General features: G+C 38.5%; 1 protein-coding gene across 1 annotated transcript in view; it reads right to left on the reverse strand.

Annotated features, from left to right (window-relative positions):
• PCDH15 (protocadherin related 15) overlaps window positions 1-19,944 on the reverse strand; it is a 567,896-nt gene that overhangs the window by 100,097 nt on the left and 447,855 nt on the right. Inside the window, exon 23 of the mRNA XM_046026577.1 lies at window positions 18,999-19,126. Within this exon, the coding sequence (XP_045882533.1) occupies window positions 18,999-19,126 (128 nt within the window). The remainder of the gene's footprint in view (window positions 1-18,998; window positions 19,127-19,944) is intronic.

The raw sequence follows: 19,944 nt of genomic DNA on the forward strand, positions 1-19,944 counted from the left end.
AACAAAGCTACTCTATCACCCTGTAATTGCACTACTGGGTATTTACCCCAAAGATACAGATGTAGTGAATAGAAAGGCCATATGTACCCCAGTGTTCATAGTAGCAATGATCACAACTGCCAAACTGTGTAAAGAGCCAAGATGTCCTCAACAGATGAATGAATAAAGAAGATATGGTCCATATATATAATGGAATATTACGCAGACATCAGAAAAGATGAATACCCAATTTTTGTATCAACGTGGACAGAACTGGAGATTATGCTAAGTGAAATAAGTCAAGCAGAGAAAGTCAATTATCATGTGGTTTCACTTAATTGTGGAGGATAAGGAATAACATGGAGGACCTTATGAAAAGGAAAGGAAAAGTGAGTTGGGGGAAATCAGAGCAGGAGACGAACCATGAGACATTGTGGACTCTGAGAAACAAACTGAGGGTTTTGGAGGGGAGTGGGGTTGGGGGTTGGGTGAACCTGGTGGTGGGTATTATGGAGGCCATGTATTGCATGGAGCACTGGGTGTGCTGCCTAAACAATGAATTTTGAACACCGCAAAAAATAAAATAAAATTTTTAAAAAGGAACATATAATAGTCACATAAAATATATAATTATAAAATTCTATATAATTATAAATTATAAAAGTATAAAATATATACATTTTACACACATATACAGTTTAACACACACATACACACATGGATTATTACACACCCTTAAAAAGGGGTGAGATTTTGGCATTTGCAATTGCATGGATGGATGGACCTGGAGGGTGTTATGCTAACTAAAGTCAAACTGAAAAACACAAATACCATGTAATTTCACTTGTATCTGGAATCTAAAAAAACAACAGAAATGAGTAATGAACAAATAAAAATAGAATTGGATCCATAAATACAGCGAACAAATTGATTGTTGCCAGAGGGGAGGGAGGATGAGAAATACTGGTGAAGGGGAGAGGGAGACACAGGCTTCCAGTTATGGAAAGAGTAAGTCATGGGCATACGGTCAATGGCACTGTCTTGATGTTGCGTGGTGACAGATGGGAGCTACATGTGCGGTGAGCACAGGACAAAATACAGAGAAATGGATCACTATGCTGCACACCTGAAACTAATGTAATGTTGTGTGTCAACTCTACACAAAGTTAAGAAAATCAAAGACTGTTACTAGATAACATTTACATTTGATAAGATTGCTAGTTTTTGTTTGTTTTGGCTAAGCCATAGCATTGGCCAATCTGTTTTTAGCCTAAATGCCTTTGGCCAATCTGCTGTAAGCCAAATAGTTCTTCCCCCAATTAAGGGCTGTCATTGACAATGATTGGGACTACAGGCTAAGCATCAGCACTGGAAAAGCAAAATGAAGAAAGATCTAGGAAACCGTAAGAGATAATCAGACTGGGCACCAAGTGCTCTGCATCGGACTAAGTACCCTATAAAATGGGTTTCATTTAGTTTCCTTAGCACTGGTGGGTAGAAAGAAGCAGCAGCATTCTCTAGATGCTGTTCTTGAAGTGTTTATTTGACAGTAAAACACTGTCAGTGAGACCAAATCACGTGGCTGGTGAGCAAAACCTGGAATCTTTGACTCCAGGGCCCATGTAGCATTTGCCAGTAAACTGATGGTGTGGAAGGAAGGAGGTCTTGGACTGAAGGTTATTCCCAGGCTCCTTGCTTCAGAGAGACATGACACCTGTACCTAACTAATGGAGCTTATTAAAAATTCAAGTTTAAGATTTTTCATTTTTTCCTCCTCCTTCTCTCAGAGTCAATAGGAATTAAATTAAGACAAGTAGCTTTATCTGGGCATCTCTCTTGCAGGACAAAGGGGAACACAAACTCTGGGAAAAAGCTGTGTTGTTTATATCCTTATCCTAGCAGTTCTGCTCCATTAAATAACATGTTAAGAAATAATTCAATGTTTTAATTGCATTTAGTGCAATTATGCAATAATGAGACCTTTATAAATGTAGGTGAGATTACACATTTTCATTGTGTTCTTTTCCTTTCCTCATTAGTTATCCCTAATTTTCACGATGACTATTAATACAACATAACATTGATATGCTCAGAAGGTGTCGGAAAAGATTATGTGTCATGCTGTGATTCATTAAAGCCAGAGAAAGGACTCGGGCATTTTTCAACTTTTTAACAGATAATTCATTTTATAATCTTGAAAGATAAATATTCTGCTGTTCAAAACTTTCTATTAATACTTTTTCTTTGAAAAAATGGCATTTTTGACCATAGCTGTCTACAAAGCGAGAATTTAATGGATCTATTTAACATTATTAAATTGCTGGCCTTTCCCAGTTTGTGATTATTTTTTTAATATGGCTTTAGTGCCTTCTTTCTGAAAAAGTCTATTTAAGAAATTGTACTGACTGCTTGATTATTTTTATGTTTTATTTAAGAGAATTTCAAGATTTTTTTCCACTTCTCATACATTAATTAAATTTCTAGACGATAACCTCACCCAATGTTATGGTTTGCTGTTGTGAGATAAGGACCAAAACTCCCCATGTGCACTTTTTAAAAATTTTCTTTTTAAAACCGTTCTCTGGATAAGTTGGAAGGCGTATTGCCTGAAGAATGAAATTTCTCCTAGCTGTGCTGTTAGGGTTTGCTATTCAGAAACTCACCACTAAATATGGGGAGTTTTTTTTGTTTTGTTTTTTGAAAGTTGCTATGTTTTCCTGAAAGGGAAATACCAAGCCATTGATAATTACAAGGAAAAAATATGTACAAAGATACTTCATAGCATAGTGTTGAGATAATACTACTCATTTAAAACATACAAATATGTCTTATAAACACCAATTGCTGATATAAGAAATATCTCATTTAAAACATGCAAGTTGGGAGCGCCTGGGTGGCTCAGTGGGTTAAGCCTCTGCCTTCAGCTCAGGTCATGATTTCAGGGTGCTGGGATTGACCCCCGCAGTGGACTCTCTGCTCAGTGGGAGGCCTTGCTTCCCCCTCCCCCTCCACTCTGTGTGCCTCTCTGCCTACTTGTGATCTTTCTGTCAAATAAACAAATAAAATCTTAAACAAACAAACAAAATCATGCAAGTTGATCTTTTTCAAGATAGCTGGCTATTCCAGGTCTTTTGGGGGCTCCATACAAATTTCAGAATTATCTAGCTCTGTGAAAAATGCTGTTGGTAGTGCACTAGGGATTGCACTGAGTCTGTCGATTGCTTTGGGTAGTATGGACATTTGAACAATATTGCTTTTTCAATTCCATGAGAATGAAAAATCTTTCCATTTGTTTGTGTCATCTTCAGTTTCTCTCACCAGTGTTTTATATAGTTTCTGGAGGGCAGTCTTTCATTTCCTGGTTAAGGGTATTCTTAGCTATATTTTATTCTTCTTGGTACAGTTGTAAATGGGATTATTTACTTAATTTCTCTGTTTTCATTATTTGTATATAGAAATGCAACAGATTTCTGTACATCAACCATGCATCCCTACAACTTTTTTGCATGCATTTATCAGTTCTAACAGTTTCTTGGTGATGTACTTAGGGTATCGCAATCCCAGATTTCAAGATACACTACAAATCTGTAGTAATCAAAACTATATGGTACTGGCACAAAAACAGGCACAAAGATCAGTGGACAGAATAGAGAGCCTTGAAATAAACTTGTGATTATATGGACAATCAACCTATGAAAAAAGGAGGCAAGAATATACAATGGGAAAGACAGTCTCTTCAACAAATGATGCTGGGAAAACTGGACAGCTGCGTAGAAAAGAATGAAACTGGACCACTTTCTTATGTCATAAACAAAAATGAATCAAGAATGAATTAAAGACCCAAGTGCGAAACCTGAGACCATAAAGTTCCTACAAGAAAAGATAGGTAGTAATTTCTTTAACATCAGCCATAAAAGCATTTTTCTAGATGTCTCCTGAGGCAAGGGAGTTTAACAAAATTAAATTATTGATTCTACACCAAAATATAAAGCCTTTGCACAACAAGGGAAATAGTCAACAACAACAGAAAAATGCAACTTACTGAATGGGAGGAGATACTGGCAAATGATATTTCCAGTAAGGAGTTAATGTCCAGAATATATAAAGAACGTATACAACACAACACCAAAAAATAAATAATACAATTAACAATGGGCAGAGGACCTGAAGGGACATTTTCTCAAAGACAACATACAGATGGTCAACAGACACATGAAAAGATGACAACATCACTCATATCAGTGAAATGCAGATCAAAACCACAATGAAATATCATCTCATAGCCGTCAGAATGGCTAAAATAAAAAAGACAAGAAATAACAAGAATTGACAAAGATGTGGGGAAAAAAGGAATGCCTGTCCACTGTTGGTGGGAATGTAAGTTCGTGCAGCTACTGTGGAAAATAGTACGGAGGTTCCTCAAAAAATTAAAATAAAACTACCATATGATCATTAACCAGTACTGGGTATTTACCCAAAGAAAACAAATACTAATTCAAAAAGATGTATGCACCCTTATGTTTACTGCAGCATTATTTACAGAAGTCAAGATATAGAAGCAGCATGAGTGTCCCTCACTGGATGAGTGGATAGAGAAGAGGTATATATAAAGAATGTATAAAACTCATGCAAAAACCAAATAATCCAATTAAAGAATGGGTAGAGGACACAAATAAATATTTTTTACAAAAAAAGACATCCAGATGGCCAACAGACACAAGAAACAATGCTCAACATCACTCATCGTCAGGGAAATGCAAATCAGAACTGCAATGAAATATCACCTCATAGTTGTCAGAATGATTAAAATCAACAATCCAAGAAACAACAGGTGTTGGTGAGGATATGAGAAAGAGGGACCCTTGTGCACTGTTGGTGGGAAGGCAAACTGGGGCAGCCACTACGGAAAACAGTATGGAGTTTCCTCAAAAAATTATAAATAGAACTACCCTACGATCCAGCAATTTTACTACTAGTTATTTACCCAAAGGACACAAAAATACTTCCAAATAGATTCATGCACCTTGATATTTACAGGAGCATTATCAATAATAGCCAAATTATGGAAAGGGGACAAATGTCTGTCGACTGAAGAATGGATACACCACATCTGTGTATGTATAGCTATAAAACACAATGGAATATTACTCAGCCATAAAGAAGAATGAAATCTTGCCATTTGCAGTAATGTATATGGATGGAACTAGAGGGTATCATGCTAAGAGAAATAAATCAGAGAAAGACAAAAGTCATATGATTTCACTCATATGTGGAATTTAAGAAAGAAAACAAATGAACAAAGAAAGGAAGGAACAACAACAAAAAAAAAACCCTAGACTCTTAAATACAGAGAACAAACTGATGGTTTCCAGAAGAGAGGTGGGTGGGGGACAGGTGAAATAAAGAAAGGGTATGTACTTCAATAGTGAAACAAAATGCAAGTGGGAAAAAGTTACATGGATTATTTCTCAATGGGATAATATCTTCGTGTGTTTCAAAGATTGGGTATACCTAGTCATTACATAATGGAAGAAACTGTTTTTATGTTAATTTCAGCATTTACAACTATTTCTTATTCTATCATTCACATAAGAAAATCTAGAATTCTATACTGATACTAAAGTGAGTTCTAGAAAGATAGGTCCACTATTTGGTTTCAAGGGCAATGATGAAATACATGAGCATTCCATTGAATTGTGTTTGGTAACTTACACACACAAAGCATAGTGGACTGAGAACACCAAATTGATTATTATCTTACAGGCAAAAAAAAACCTACTCAGATAAAATAATTCACAGTGACAATGGCATTTATTGAGAGAACTATGTGAGCCAGGCACCACACTCACTGCTCTGTATGCATTTTCTTGTTTATATTCATGAGAATTTTGTTATACAGTCTTGTAACTTGTAGATATGATGCTTACAAAAATTAAGAAATCTGTCCAAGTTTATGAAGCCCAGTAGTGGCTAAAAAATAACACAGCACTGCCTGGGTGGCTCAGTTGGTTAAGCATCTGCCTTCGTCTCAGGTCATGATCTCAGGGTTCTGGGATCCAGTCCTGGGATGAACCTTGTGTGGGGCTCCCTGCTCAGTGGGGAGCCTGCTTCTCCCTCTGCAAAACCACCCCCCACCCCCACTCCTGTGCACACACTCTCTCATGTTTGTCTTCATCATGGTGTTTTTAGAAAAGAAATATAGATTTAAATATTAAAGCTTAAAAGATAAGTATTAAGACTTTACTTTTATGGCCTTTATGTTTCGTATTCATTATCCTTATTTTTCATGCTCTTGGGATTTAGCATATTCATAACATTGGATTAAAATTTAATCCATAGTGACTTAAATGAAGACTTCCCACGTTCCCTCAGTAGTTCCTGTCACACAGATGGAAGAGGAGCCCGCGTTCATTTCCTGCCCACAGATGGGCCTGGTTTTTTGGTTTTTTGGTTTTTTGTTTGTTTGTTTGTTTTTTTGTATCTTTGGTCTCAGCTCCACCCCACTCTCTCATTTTAGCCCTAACCTCAAATAGGAAATCCACAAAGAGCTTGCCCCTCAGAAGTGGCTGTCTCCGCATCACCTGGCCTTGCCCTGCTGGGATGTATGTTCTGAGCTCACTACCCCAGCGTTCTAGGTCTCCACGGGTCTTTTCCTGTGATTGCCTGCTCTCGCCGAGGGCCTAAATCCTTCTTCCACTCAGCTTTTCTGCGACTTCAATCCCATTCCTGTAGTGTCTCCTTCCCTCCTAGTGCAGATGCTTTATTTGAGCCCTGGTGCAAAACAGCAGCAAGACCTCCGACTGTCCCTGTATGTCTTGGAGACACGGAGACTTGTCAATCCATTCCTGGCCTGTTGACATGACTACCCCATTGTCAGGTCCAAATCTCATCTCTCTGGCTTACAAGATTCCAGGTTCTGGAACCAAGCACCAGATAAAACCATGTGCTTGTTCGCTTACCAATATCATCTTCCTCATCTAACCCAGTGTACGTGATGGCTGGCACTTCTCAGTCACTTGCACCAATAACACAGTTTCCAAAACATGTTTTCTTACTAGAAACCATAAGAAAACTATATGACATTGTTTCAACAAACATTAAAAAAATATATATATATTTTTTATATAAGACTTTGAGAGAGACAGAGCAAGAGCAGGGGGAGGGGAGAGAGAGAAGCAGACTCCCCACTGAACAAGGAGACCCATGCAGGGCTTGATCCCAAGACTCTGGATCATGACCTGAGCTGAAATCAAGTCAGACACTTAACCGACTGAGCCACCCAGGCTTCCCCACTAAAACAGAAAAATTTTAATTATTAACTAAACGGAGAACTAATAAGAAAAATGCAACCCCCTCCTTCTGTCACAATTATTTTATCTTCCTAGAGGAATAGCTTAAAATGACCAGAAATTTAAGTAAACATCTTTCCTTTGTTTTTATGCTTTTAAATTTTAATAACATTTCTTAAGTTTTTTATTTTTTTTACTAGACAGAGATCACAAGTAGGCAGAGAGGCAGGCAGAGAGAGGGGCAGGGAAGCAGGCTCCCTGCCAAGCAGAGAGCCTAATGAAGGGCTTGATCCCAGGACCTTGGGACCATGACCTGAGCTGAAGGCAGAGGCTTTAACCCACTGAACGACCCACGCACCTCTAAATTTTAATAACATTTCTAAAATTTTTCCAAATTATATCTCTAGGGGTAGCCAGAATCTAGATCAAGAAATAGAGCATTATCTGCCCTCCCCCCTCAAAAATAACTATTCTGATTTGACCACGTCTTCCTGTTTCAACTTTATATAAACAGGCTTAGGTAATTTTTGGTCTGAAGTCATCAGTTCACATTGCCTTCCTGAGAGCCATCTGTGCTGCTGCATGCAGAAATAATTTATCCATTTTCATTGCTCTGCAGAACTCTATTGTACAGATATACTACAGTTGATGCACATACTGGGGCTGGACAGCAACTTTTTCAACTTTTAGATATTACAATACGAAACATAGCTACAAAAAGTAGATTTTTGGTACCTATCTTTTATGGGCATATGTGTGCATTTCTACTGTACCAATATTTAGGGGTAGAAATTCTGAGTCAGGGTTCTGCATATGTTCCCACTTGATAGATAATGCTTTCCATAATGTTGTACTAACTTACATCCCATCAGCAATATCTGCGAACCCTGGCTGTTGCAAAATTTGGTATCTTTGGTCTCTTAGCCATTCTGATGAACATAGGGTGGTCTCTTGTGGTTTATTTGTAATTTCTTAGTAGTTAACAAAACTGAATGCCTCTTTACGCGTTTTGGCATTTGTTTTATGTTTCTGTTTTTGTTGTTGTTGTTGTTGTTTTTGCTAATTTTTCTATCTTCATGTAGGGCCTATTCCAGTCTTACTGCTATCTTTTTATCTTGGGCGTTTTGTTTTGAATCATCATTTTGTTAGAGTTCCTTACACTCTGGATTGGAGATCCTTGATACTAGTTTGTAACCTATCTTGGGGTCTTTTGGCTTCAGGTGGTAATAAAGTCTTTCAAATTATTATGAACCTTGGGGTGCCTGGGTGGCTCAGTGGGTTAAGCCTCTGCCTTCAGCTCAGCTCATGATCTCAGGGTCCTGGGATGGAGCCTGGCATTGGGCTCTCTGCTCTGCAGGGAGCCTGCTTCCCCCTCTCTCTCTGCCTGCCTCTCTGCCTACTTGTGTTCTCTCTCTCTCTCTCTCTCAAATAAATAAAATCTTAAAAAAATAATAAAAAAGTAACACCAAAAAAAATTACTATGAACCTCATTGACTTTGTCTTTTCATAGATTACTTGGATCATAAGAGGCCACTGACTGTCTAGGTGAAAAAATCCTGGGAACAAATAAAAAGAAGCACTATAAAAAGAAGATATGTTTATAAAAACTAGTATAGCTACCACATAAAGTTTCAGAATCTACTTGCTGGGAAATTCTAGTTTACAGTTTTGTTATTCTTATGCTTAAATTATTGTCTTGTGAATTCAGACATTTACCGTGCCTGTTCGTTTTTTTTTTTAATTCTTTTGGCACTTCTTAGATGTACAATGATTCATGAACTAACCTAAGTAAGTTATGTTCTCTTTATGTACATAACCTTGCCTTAGGCCACCCGGTTTTCATTAAGGACAATTCATTAAAACTACTCAGAAGAATCAGCCATTTTTTATGACTCATTTGGATCTAGCTTTTCTTCATAATACATATTAAAGGAATCTAGTATTTTACTCTTCCTACTGGAAATATTAACAGGTGATTCAAAATTAAAATATATTTAGAGAGATATGAACAAAACTTTTAAAAATACGATTTATCACTTTTGCTTAGATTGATGTTCTCAGCCTTTTGGGTCAGGCCAGAATGACACCAAGTAAAACAGAGGTTTAATAAATTACGGGACATTTTCAGACAGAAGTCATTCTCATGTGCCTGAATCATCTCTGGAATTGTGTTTGACAACACAGCCCTCACTTTCACTAGGATTCTGGGATGTTTAAGATGAGTGTCAACATTCCTACCAGAGGAGGAAGACTCAATCCTTGAAACAATATGGGAGTACAAACACAATTATTACTGCCCCACAACATACAAAATCTCCTACCAGAAAATGTAGAAGATGATATTTCCCCATCCACACCCTGAATTGTTATGCATTTAATCACTTAAAAGACATGGAGGCCTTATATAAATTTATAAACCCAACAGAGTGTGATCAGACTCTGGAATATATGAGCCACCAATGAATTCAGGAAAGGCAAAATTATTTGGCCATTCATTGAATAAAGTATTTTCTTTTCATGTATCATGTCCAGTTGATGAGGGAGCAGAAGGCTGGCTGAGGACAAAGCAAAAGCTGGCACCTTGCACCCCCTTTCCATCCGCTCCCTTCAGTAATATGTGTAACATTCCTCAGGCACCCCTGACCACCATAAAGGAGAAACAAATAGTTCCCCTTGGTTTACAAATGTCCTAGAGATCTACAAAGAAGTTACCTTGTGCTATTGATAATTTCCAGAGGCAAATAACTCAGTTCCTCAAGCCCTAAGGTCGCCCTCCCCTCCATACACAAAACTGAAGGAAGCTGAGGTAGAAGGAAATGTAAATATAGTTAAATCTCTTCTGAACCTAAATCTCTCTAACAAAGAGGCTTGATAGCAGAAATGTGACATTCCACCAGGAATCTCCCAACTAACTTGATGTTAATAGCTTGCCAAAAGACAACATTGAAGCTGGAAGACCTCTGGGTATCCCCAAAGACCTCCAGGAGCACCTTGTAGGCCCTTTTTAGCATATGAAAACTCCATTGAAACCTCCCTTTCCCTCACCTTCCCCCAACCACAGGGTACATAACCTGCCATCCTTCACAACCTGGGGCAGCAGCTCTTTCTGCCCATGGGTCCTGTCCCCATGCTTTAATAAACCACCATTTTGCACCAAAGATGTCTCAAGAATTCTTTCTTGGTCATCGGCTCCGGACCTCAGCCCACTGAACCTCACCTAGGTTCTAAAACCCACAAAAATTCCTCAAGCTCTCTACTTTTAAGGAAATTTCCAGTTATGAGAGCCACTTTTCATCTAGTTTTAAGGACACAAAAACTTCATTTTTCAGAAACATATAGCTCAGAAAAAAAAAATCCCTTTCTATTTTAAGCAAAAGAAATCAAGACAGTTCTTAATTAAGTCACATTTAAACCAAAAAGTATAGATTAAGTTACTACCATGTGAACGGAAGATTTTAGATCTCTCTTCTGTGATAACAGAAAGGCTGATTTGTATAGAGAAGGAAAAAAGAAAGAATAAAACATATATGCAAAATTAATTTATCTGAACAGTCCATTTGCAGCAAAGGAAAGCCATGGTCTCGTCCATTTATACCAATACCAATGAAACTGTAATTTTATACTTGTTTATACCAATAAAGACACATGCTACATATCAGAAACTTTACAGATCTCGACTTGCACAAGGGAAAAATGTGTGTTGGACTCTTGAAAACAGAGTATTTAGTGATCATTTGTTTGCATATTCCCCACAGATTTCAAAAAATAGGTATAAAGCCGTTTCTAAAACTCTGTTAAGGTTTAATAACATAAAAACAGTTAAAGGGGACGGTGACAGAAAAAAAGCAAATCCTTTCAAGGAAACCAGACAGAAAGCTAGCATGCCACGCATGCCTTGCATTTGTCTTCTACAATTGCTAACGATGAATCAAATATTTGACTTAAAGGCTCCAGCAGACAAAGCAAAAGGAAAACATCATTCACTACAACATAAACCGAGACCATATAACAAAAGTATACCAGTTGTTAGGAAAAAAAAAAAAAATTTTTTTTTCTTGACAAGTGGTGTCTCCATTGGAGGTAAATAAATGGAGAAGTATGATGAATGCCTGAAATTCAAAAAGATACCAAACCTAAGCTCTTAATTTTGGCAAGAAGAGAAACTCCCAGGGAAATAAGAGATCCTATAACTCTCAGTGTTGGAATCAGGCTCAAGAAAGTTTCACTGAGGGGCTCCTGGGTGGCTCAGGGGGTTAAAGCCTCTGACTTCTGCTCAGGTCATGATCCCAGGGTCCTGGGATTGAGCCCCGGATGGGGCTGTCTGCTTGGTGGGGAGCCTGCTTCCCCTCTCTCTCTGCCAGCCTCTATGCCTACTTGTGATCTCTTTCTCTGCCAAATAAATAAGTAAATAATTTTTTTAAAAAAGTTTCATTGAAAGAGTATTTGTACTTCTCTGAAAATCAGTAGTTTGTTCACATAGTTCATGGGGAAATGTCCTGACTAAAGAGGGTAAAATCCATGGCTATACGTAAAAGCAAATAAAATTTTAAACAAACACCAATTTTGAGGTGGTTAAGCACAGTATATCTATAATGCCATTAAATTTGTGGGGAAGCATGACATTTGAATTATAGTAGAGAAAACACACAGATACACAATCAAAATATAATATGTCTAAGTTCTAAATTAGATACCTAGTAATTCAGTTGTAGGGTCATAGCCAAGAAGGCAACAGGCCCTGAGGCACCTGTGCCTCTTGAAATAGGTGTTTGCATAAAACTGTGTTTCCCATAGTTGGTAAAGGGGAATCAAAATCAGTATTTTAGGAGACCTTTGTTCAAACTGCTCCTTGTTAACATGTATATTGTATGGAGTGCTGAGGAAGAAGAAAATGGTCCTAAAATAAGCCATTGGTTTCCAGTGACAGAGATCACAAAAACTGAGACAAGCACAGTGTTTTCTATTTCAGAATTAAGTAATCCACACTCTTGACCTTTAAATGTAGTTCTCAAATACAACAGTTTTCTCAGGGCACTTGGCATTCCCCCCGCCCCCCACACCCCACTGGGCACACACACCACTGTTTCTCTAAGGTTAAGGAACATACAAGTATCAGAAATGGTCAAAGGTTTTAAAAGGCACCCAGTCCTAAAGCAGTTATTTGCCTGAGGGAAGATAAGGGTGGCTGGGAGAGTTGAAGTGTAACGCCCCACCACTACTTAATTTCTGGGACTGAGTCCCAAGTGATCCGAACCAGGCCCCCACTCTGGCACTGGGGAGACGGCTGAGTGTGGTCTCCGGGCAGGGATGACCTCCTGACCCGCTGTGGACAGATGACATATTGCTTCAGTGCCTGTGTGTGCTCACCCGTAAATTGAGAATAATGTAAGAACCCCACAGAGTTTCGGAGAAGTCTGAACGAGTTAATTCCTGAGAGCACTTAGAGCACCCAGCATCGTGCAACCATAAGGGACGGGGTCACTATTAGTATCCTCCTGGACGTGAGCCAGGCATGGGTCTAGTACAAGAAGCCGTGCTGGGGAAACATGGTAAACCCTCACTAACGGGCTGGAATTGTTTTCCTTCAGACCCAAATGAGCAGGCACCGCACTGAGCCTCAGGAGCCTTTGGAGGCACCAACCTCCACTGTTCACCTTGTGGATTTCTACATGCTTTGCCCCTAAGGACATCTGCATCCTCTTACAGTGCCCCCAGTTTTTTTCTCTCAACAGCATCATTCTGCTAACTCCCACGTCTCATGCTTATTGAGAAAATGTAATAAAGAATTAAGGATCTGACAGTGAGAACTGTTCCCTTGTTGATGCTTTTTCAGAATCGTCTTTTCTTTTAGTCCATAACTTTCTTAAATCTGGGCCCTCTAATAACTCAGAGATGCAATATTCATCATCTTTTTGACATTCAGTAGACATTGAGTCAACATTTTAATTCAATTTTTCTGACACTGAGTTTTTCTCATCTGCAGTCTGTAGAGAGAGGGACTTATTACATACACTAACTTCTGCAAAATATCTTCATAAGTCAGAGATTTCCTGATCATACTTGCTTAACCTCTCCCTAGATTTGCATTAAGTCAGGCTCTTTGTTCCAGTTAAAAAGACATGCAGTAAACGGGAAAAATTAGTTACTAAATTGAGCAGTGCTTCTAAAACCAGATCTGATTTGTTATTTTAATAGAGGGAATCATGACTCACTGAGGCCACCTCAATTCGAAAAGCAATTAGTTGCCTTGTTAATTGCCTCCTAATTTTTCATAGAAAATTAATATGTTCTGTTATTTCTGCCAACATTCCATTTCTGCCACGATTCTACTCCTCACTTCCAATGGGAAGCAGGGGCTGTGGAAGTTACCAGCAAAGTCCTTAAAAAAAGTAAACTGGACTGAATTCTCACTTCACTGGTTATGGGCTAAGTAATACTTGGAAAGTTACTAAACCTTACTAACAGCCCTTGCTCCCAACAGTGCAATAAAAATAATGCACACCTACCTTAGAGGTAGGTGTTTTATTTGTTTGCTTGTATTTAAATAAATTCCATAGGCTAAAATAGGAAGAGTTTTTCACAGTCCTCAGAAAAATCATGACAAACAAATGGCAGCTACTGTTATCAGTAAGGTATATTCAGTGATTAATATTTTCCAAAGGACAAAGAGGACCAAAAAAGTTCATGTTCAAATGTTCAGCTTAATCTTCCTTAGCTCACACAGAAAATTATGAGTAATATTTCAAGTACTCATGAATTTTTCCAGCCTTGTTTTCATCAGTTGTAGGGTTGCTTTTGAGGAGTTTTTTTTTCTGTGTTCTGCAGACTTTCTTTGACTTTTAAAGATATATATGTTGCAAAATAATTGCTTTTAGCTTATTGCTTTGCTTTTCATCATTTATAGCATCTCTGTCATAGTGATCTGTTATTCTGATGTAACCAAGTTTATCAGTCATTTTTAATTAGCAGAGGACATTTCAGTAAGCGATATTCAACTAATGGCCTTGACCCAAAGTTAGGGGCATCTAAATTTCCTGAGGGCTTTTTAAAAAAAATATGTTATTTATTTATTTGAGAGAGAGGGAGAGAGGACACAAGCAGGGAGAGTGGCAGAGGGAGAAACAGATTTCCCACTGAGCAAGGAGCCCGATGTGGGGCTTGATCCCAGGACCACCTGAGTGGAAGGTAGACGCTTATCGGACTGAGACCCCCAGGCACCCCAGGAGCTTTTTCAACATAAAAAGTGCTGGAGATCCTGAAACATACTCCCTGGAGGCTGAGAGCATCACGACCAGATATTTGCAGCCAATACTGATAGCCATAATGTTGTGTTGGAGAACAAAACTTTAAAATCCAGTTACATAATCAATGAAAAACAGACTAAAGCAAATCTTTACCTCTGAGGCTGAAGGTAAGATTCACATTCACATCAAACTAAGAGGGATGGGTACCATTGAGGAATGACAGTTTTGGAAGGAACACTTTCCATATTTTGCCAACATTGGAGATGCCCTTCACCCTTTGGGACTTTTTTTTTTTTTTTTTTAAATGGAGCTAAAATAGTCATCCCATTAAACATACCATTTAAGCCATTTTTCGGTGTACACATCAGTTGCCTTCAGTACATTCACGTTATTATGTGAGCATCACCACCATTCCTGTCTAGCATGTTTTTCATCTTCCCAAATCGAAGCTCCGCTGCCTTAACCATGAACTCCCATCCCCCCTCCCCACTGGTCCTGGCAAACCACCATTCACTTTGCCATCTCAGAACCTCATAAAAGTGGAATTATACATTTGCCTTTTTGTGTCTGGCTTATTTCACTTAAGGTCTTTAAGGTTTAAGTGTGACGTATCCCCAGTCAACACTGCCTTCTTCTGTAGACTGGATACTAGTCCACTGCAGGTTTGGGTTCATCCAGTCACCTGCTAACGGACATCGAGATTGTTGCCGCCTTTCAGCTATTGTGAATGATGCTGTCCAGGACAATCCTGTGCCTGGTTGTGTTCTTGCCTTCAGTTCTTTGGGGTATATACCAAAGGTGATACGTTTAACTGATGTTAATTCTTGTATCAAAGACTGGAGAGAAAAATTACTATTGATTTTTTTCTCTCTCTCCCAGCAATTAAAACAACTGATTGCTTGTGACCAATAGAAATCAATTTGGTGGGACTGGTGTTGACAGAGATATCAACATGAAACTGTAGTGAATGCTGATTTTCCCAAATTAATACTTGTGTTCTGTGTCCTCTTGACACAACCCAAGAAGTACTTTAACGCGACATGAACGTTCACATTTTTGAGCCAGAAACCAAATCTCCACGTGTCTGTATAAATAAAAGACTGACTTATTTACTCTTTTGTCTAGTTACTAGAATGTTAACTCCGTAAGGACTGAGGGGGAGTCTTTTCTCTTCACCTCCTTATTTTCAGCACGTGCTAGGAATACAATACATATTTTCTAAGAAAATGAACTTGGAACCAGTCTCTAAGCAGATATGCTGCTTCAGGGCACATATACACAACTTTCTTTTATGGTCATTTATATGGCAGAATTCATTTTAATAATGTTCTCATTGTGTTGCCTTTACCGTTAAGTATCTTTAGCAATGCTCTTAATCCACTCTCCACATTTTAAGCTAGTGAGTTTTATTCACTGATGTTTTAAAGTCTCACCTTTCTTAGTCAACTCTGTTTCCTCTTCCTTTTCCTGCATGTTACACAATATTTTTAATTTAAGATAAGATTTATGATTATGCATCTCACGATGAATTACAAGAAACTAACTTGCATGTATAGTAGATAAAATAGGGAGCGCCCCACTACGACACCGTGATTGGTGTGAGAGCTCCTCCCTGGTTTCGTGAAGGGTCTTTCCATCAAGTTCCTGTACTTGGGCTCGTCTGATGCACTGCTGTTTCCAATAAGATTTCTGCAGCTTTAAGCGTGAATTGAAAAGGACTGCTTAACTCACTTTCACTCTGATTAAACTTGGCAAGAAGAAGATTCCAGGCATCAAGGCTACAGACAGCTCTTGAAAGCACCCACCAGTTAAGATTCATTGCTCCCATCAGCTCCTGAGCTCCCTGCTTCCAATCACTGCTCCGCAAACACACTCCACACTTTTTCCTTCTGGGTTCTGACTCCCTGTTTCCTCTGCTTAGATGCACAGGCTCTGCCTCATTTAAGCTTCACTGGGAGAAAGTCTAACCACACTTCAGGGCCGCCCAAATTCTTCACCTCCCTGGAAGCTAGCTGTTCGTGTTTTTTCACCAACTGAAGTGTCTCCTTCCCTTGAATCCATGGGGCAATCTGTGCTTTCCTAACAGAATTGATTACTACAGCATATATTTGCATCAGTGCATTCTTGTTAAAGTCCTCTCCTCCCACCCTTCCTCTCTCCCTCTCTCTCCATTCCTCTTCTCTAACTTGTACAGAATATTACACTGCATAAAGCTGGCCTCCTGGAAAGAACCCAAGTACCTCCTGGTAAAAGGAAAAGTGGGGTGTCCCTCAGAGTTGTTAGTAGTCCTGGAGAAACAACTAGTCCTACCAGTCCACCTCATCACATGAAGTCCACATGTCCATTCCAAAGCACCTGTCACCACCCAGATACGTCTTCCCACACAGCCCTTTCCCATCTCCCCAACCCACTGCTGTGGTTCAGCCCACTGTCATGTTTCTTCTGGAAAGTAATACATTGGGCTCTGTGACTCTTCTTGTCCGAAAATGCTGTTTACCACCCCCACACTAACCCTGCACAACATCCGGAATAATCCTCTTACATCGGGTTATGTCACACCTCTGAACAAAACCATTCAAAGACTTCCTTTCTTCTTCCATCAAGGGTAAACCCCATGTTCTGGTCCTGGGCTACATTTCCAATCTTATCTCCAACCAATCTTCTAGCCATGCTGACCTCCAGGCTCCCACTAGCTTGAGGGACTGGACAGTGGAATGAGCAGAATGCTCCTGACCTAGGAATCTACAAGTCTTGCTCTTGACCACATAGATGACTTTGTATTAAGTAGTTACTGATTCAATCCATCAGTGATGTGTTTCTTTCACTGGTTTGAAGTACTGGTGTGGTAACACTGTTTTTTGTTTGTTTTTTTGAACTGCTCTATGTTCAACTTCAAGAACAGTACACACTATGAGTACTCAAAAAAGTGTTTGCTGACTAAATGAATGAACTGAACCAATCAACACATCATGGGACTAAAATGTAAAAGTAAAAAGCAACTCATGCGATTTACATATAACGTGTTGACCATTTGTGGACCACTTTTAGTTCTAAGGGGGATTCTGAGCAGGAGTCAGTTTTTGGCACTATGAAGGAGCTGTTTGGCAAGCACACTAAACATGTTCATTTGCTTGGTTGATTCTCCTCTTTCATACTTCCTGTGCATAAGATGATAAGGCTATATGTAAGAAGAGTTCTACTTACAGTTCTCCTGTCATCAAGAAAAGAAAGGCAACTCATTGATCATGACTGAAAGTAGACACAACTATCAGTTGGATTCACCCAGGGAAATTTAGGTTTTATGTGTGTGTATTAATGCTATTTAAAAAATATTCTTAAAATACTTTCAGAAAAATAACTGTAATTAAGAATATGAAATGTTGGGATGCTTGCATGACTCAGTTGGTGAAGTGTCGTCTGCCTTCAGCTCAGGTCATGATCCTGTCTTGGGACCGAGCCCCGTATTGGGCTCCTTGCTCAATGGGGAGTCTGCTTCTCCCTCAGTCCCTTACCCCACTCTTGTGTTCTAGCTCTCTCTGTGACAAATAAATAAAATCTTAAAATAATCGAAAATGCTCTAGTTTCTAAAATTTCTCCCCAACGTAATACAGTATTTACCAATTTACTTCTCAGTAACAAAACTATTGTAACTTTATATGCTGCTAACCATTTATAAAATCTTTCAACATATTTCATGATGACTTATTGGAGAGAAATGAAGAATTATCAACTTTAGTCTTGGATGTTGTGCTTTTAAAAAATTCTAAGTAGGGGTGCCTGGACAGCTCAAGTCATGATCTTTGGTTCAGGTCATGATCTCAGGGACCTGGGATCCAGCCCCATGTTGGGCTCCTTGCTCAGTGGGAGCCTGCTTCTCACACTCCCTCTGCCCGTTCCCCGATTGTAATTTCTGTCAAATAAATTAATCTTTAAAACAAAAAAGTCTAAGTAGGTTTTTGATTTTTTTCTGACATATCTGAGGTTTTTTTTAAACTTTTAGTAAAGTGCTAAAATTAGTAGTGTTATGTTTTACATTTATTTCAGATGTTGAATTTTAAAAAATACTGCAGAAAAAATTTATCACATGATTCCTTATATTAGAAAAACAGTAATTTTATATTTGCCACTAGAAACTCCACTTTGCAAATCTTTGGAGCTGCCCTGAATTAAATCTATGAGAAGCATACAAATCTACTGGGAGCCATACATTTTAATGGTTTAATATCTTATTCAGAGTAAATTATCATAAGTAATTTTTCCTATTTTCATAGTAAAAATAGAACATAAAAGTTGCACAGTATTTGCCTCATAACTATTCTGTATTTAGTTTGGCTAATTAAACTCATGTATCTCTGAGTTTCAGACTTTTGTTTAAACAACATGAATAAGTACTCAGTCAATACAAACTACATGGTTACACTTTATCTGCAAAGTCTGAGCTCTTTGTTTTAACGTTGGTTAGGTATCTTAATAAATGTTTTCGTACCTTAACTCTGAGCACAGAAGTAAACATTCTTGCATCTTCAGATACACCTCCAATGTAGAATTTTTTCTGAAACACTGGGGGATGATCATTTTCATCCTGAATCTCAATATACACTTTAGCCGTATTGCCTGGAGGATAAGAAATAATATATTTTTAATTGGTGGCTATTCACTAGAAAAAATGCACTGGAGTAAATACTTATTATACTTGCCTTTTTTTTTCTCTCTCTCTGAAACAATGGAAATGGCTTAAATGAGAAAGTCATTCCTGAATGGCAAGTCTAATCCCCCAAGGTCCACAGGGGACACGGATAATGATGCTTCTGGGCCAATAATGTGAAATTGCTGTTATTTCTTTTAATTACAATGTCTTGGTAATTCGTTTTACTTGATTTAATAGGCACTAAAGTATTGTGTTCTGCTGATTTTAATGAAGCAATTCAACTGTTCATGCTCACAAACATTTCACACACACTACCAACTACACCAAAGTGACACAAATACATAAATACCTTTACGAAATAAGAGAAACTGACGTCAACTAAAAACAATATTTTTTTCCTTAAGTGTAAAACTAGCATCGATAGTCTCTCAGTTTAAAAATGTACAATATTGGGGTACCTGGGTGGCTCAGTAGGTTAAGCCTCTGCCTTCAGCTCAGGTCATGATCTCAGGGTCCTGGGATCAAGCCCCCCATCGGGCTCTCTGCTCAGTGGGGAGCCTGCCTCCCCCTCTCTCTCTGCCTGCCTCTCTGCCTACTTGTGATCTCTGTCAAATAAATAAATAAAATCTTAAAAAAAATAAAAATGTACAATATTTTCTTTTTTTTTTTAGGATGAGAAGTAAACAGTGGTTAGGTGAGGGGTTTATTTCTACAAAGAGAAACCAAGTTTAATCATAATGTATAGCCTGTTGTTTATCCACTGACAAAAGTGTAGCTGGTCAGT

Source organism: Meles meles, chromosome 13 (genome assembly GCF_922984935.1).
Source record: "Meles meles chromosome 13, mMelMel3.1 paternal haplotype, whole genome shotgun sequence".
Classification (NCBI taxonomy): Eukaryota; Metazoa; Chordata; class Mammalia; order Carnivora; family Mustelidae; genus Meles; species Meles meles.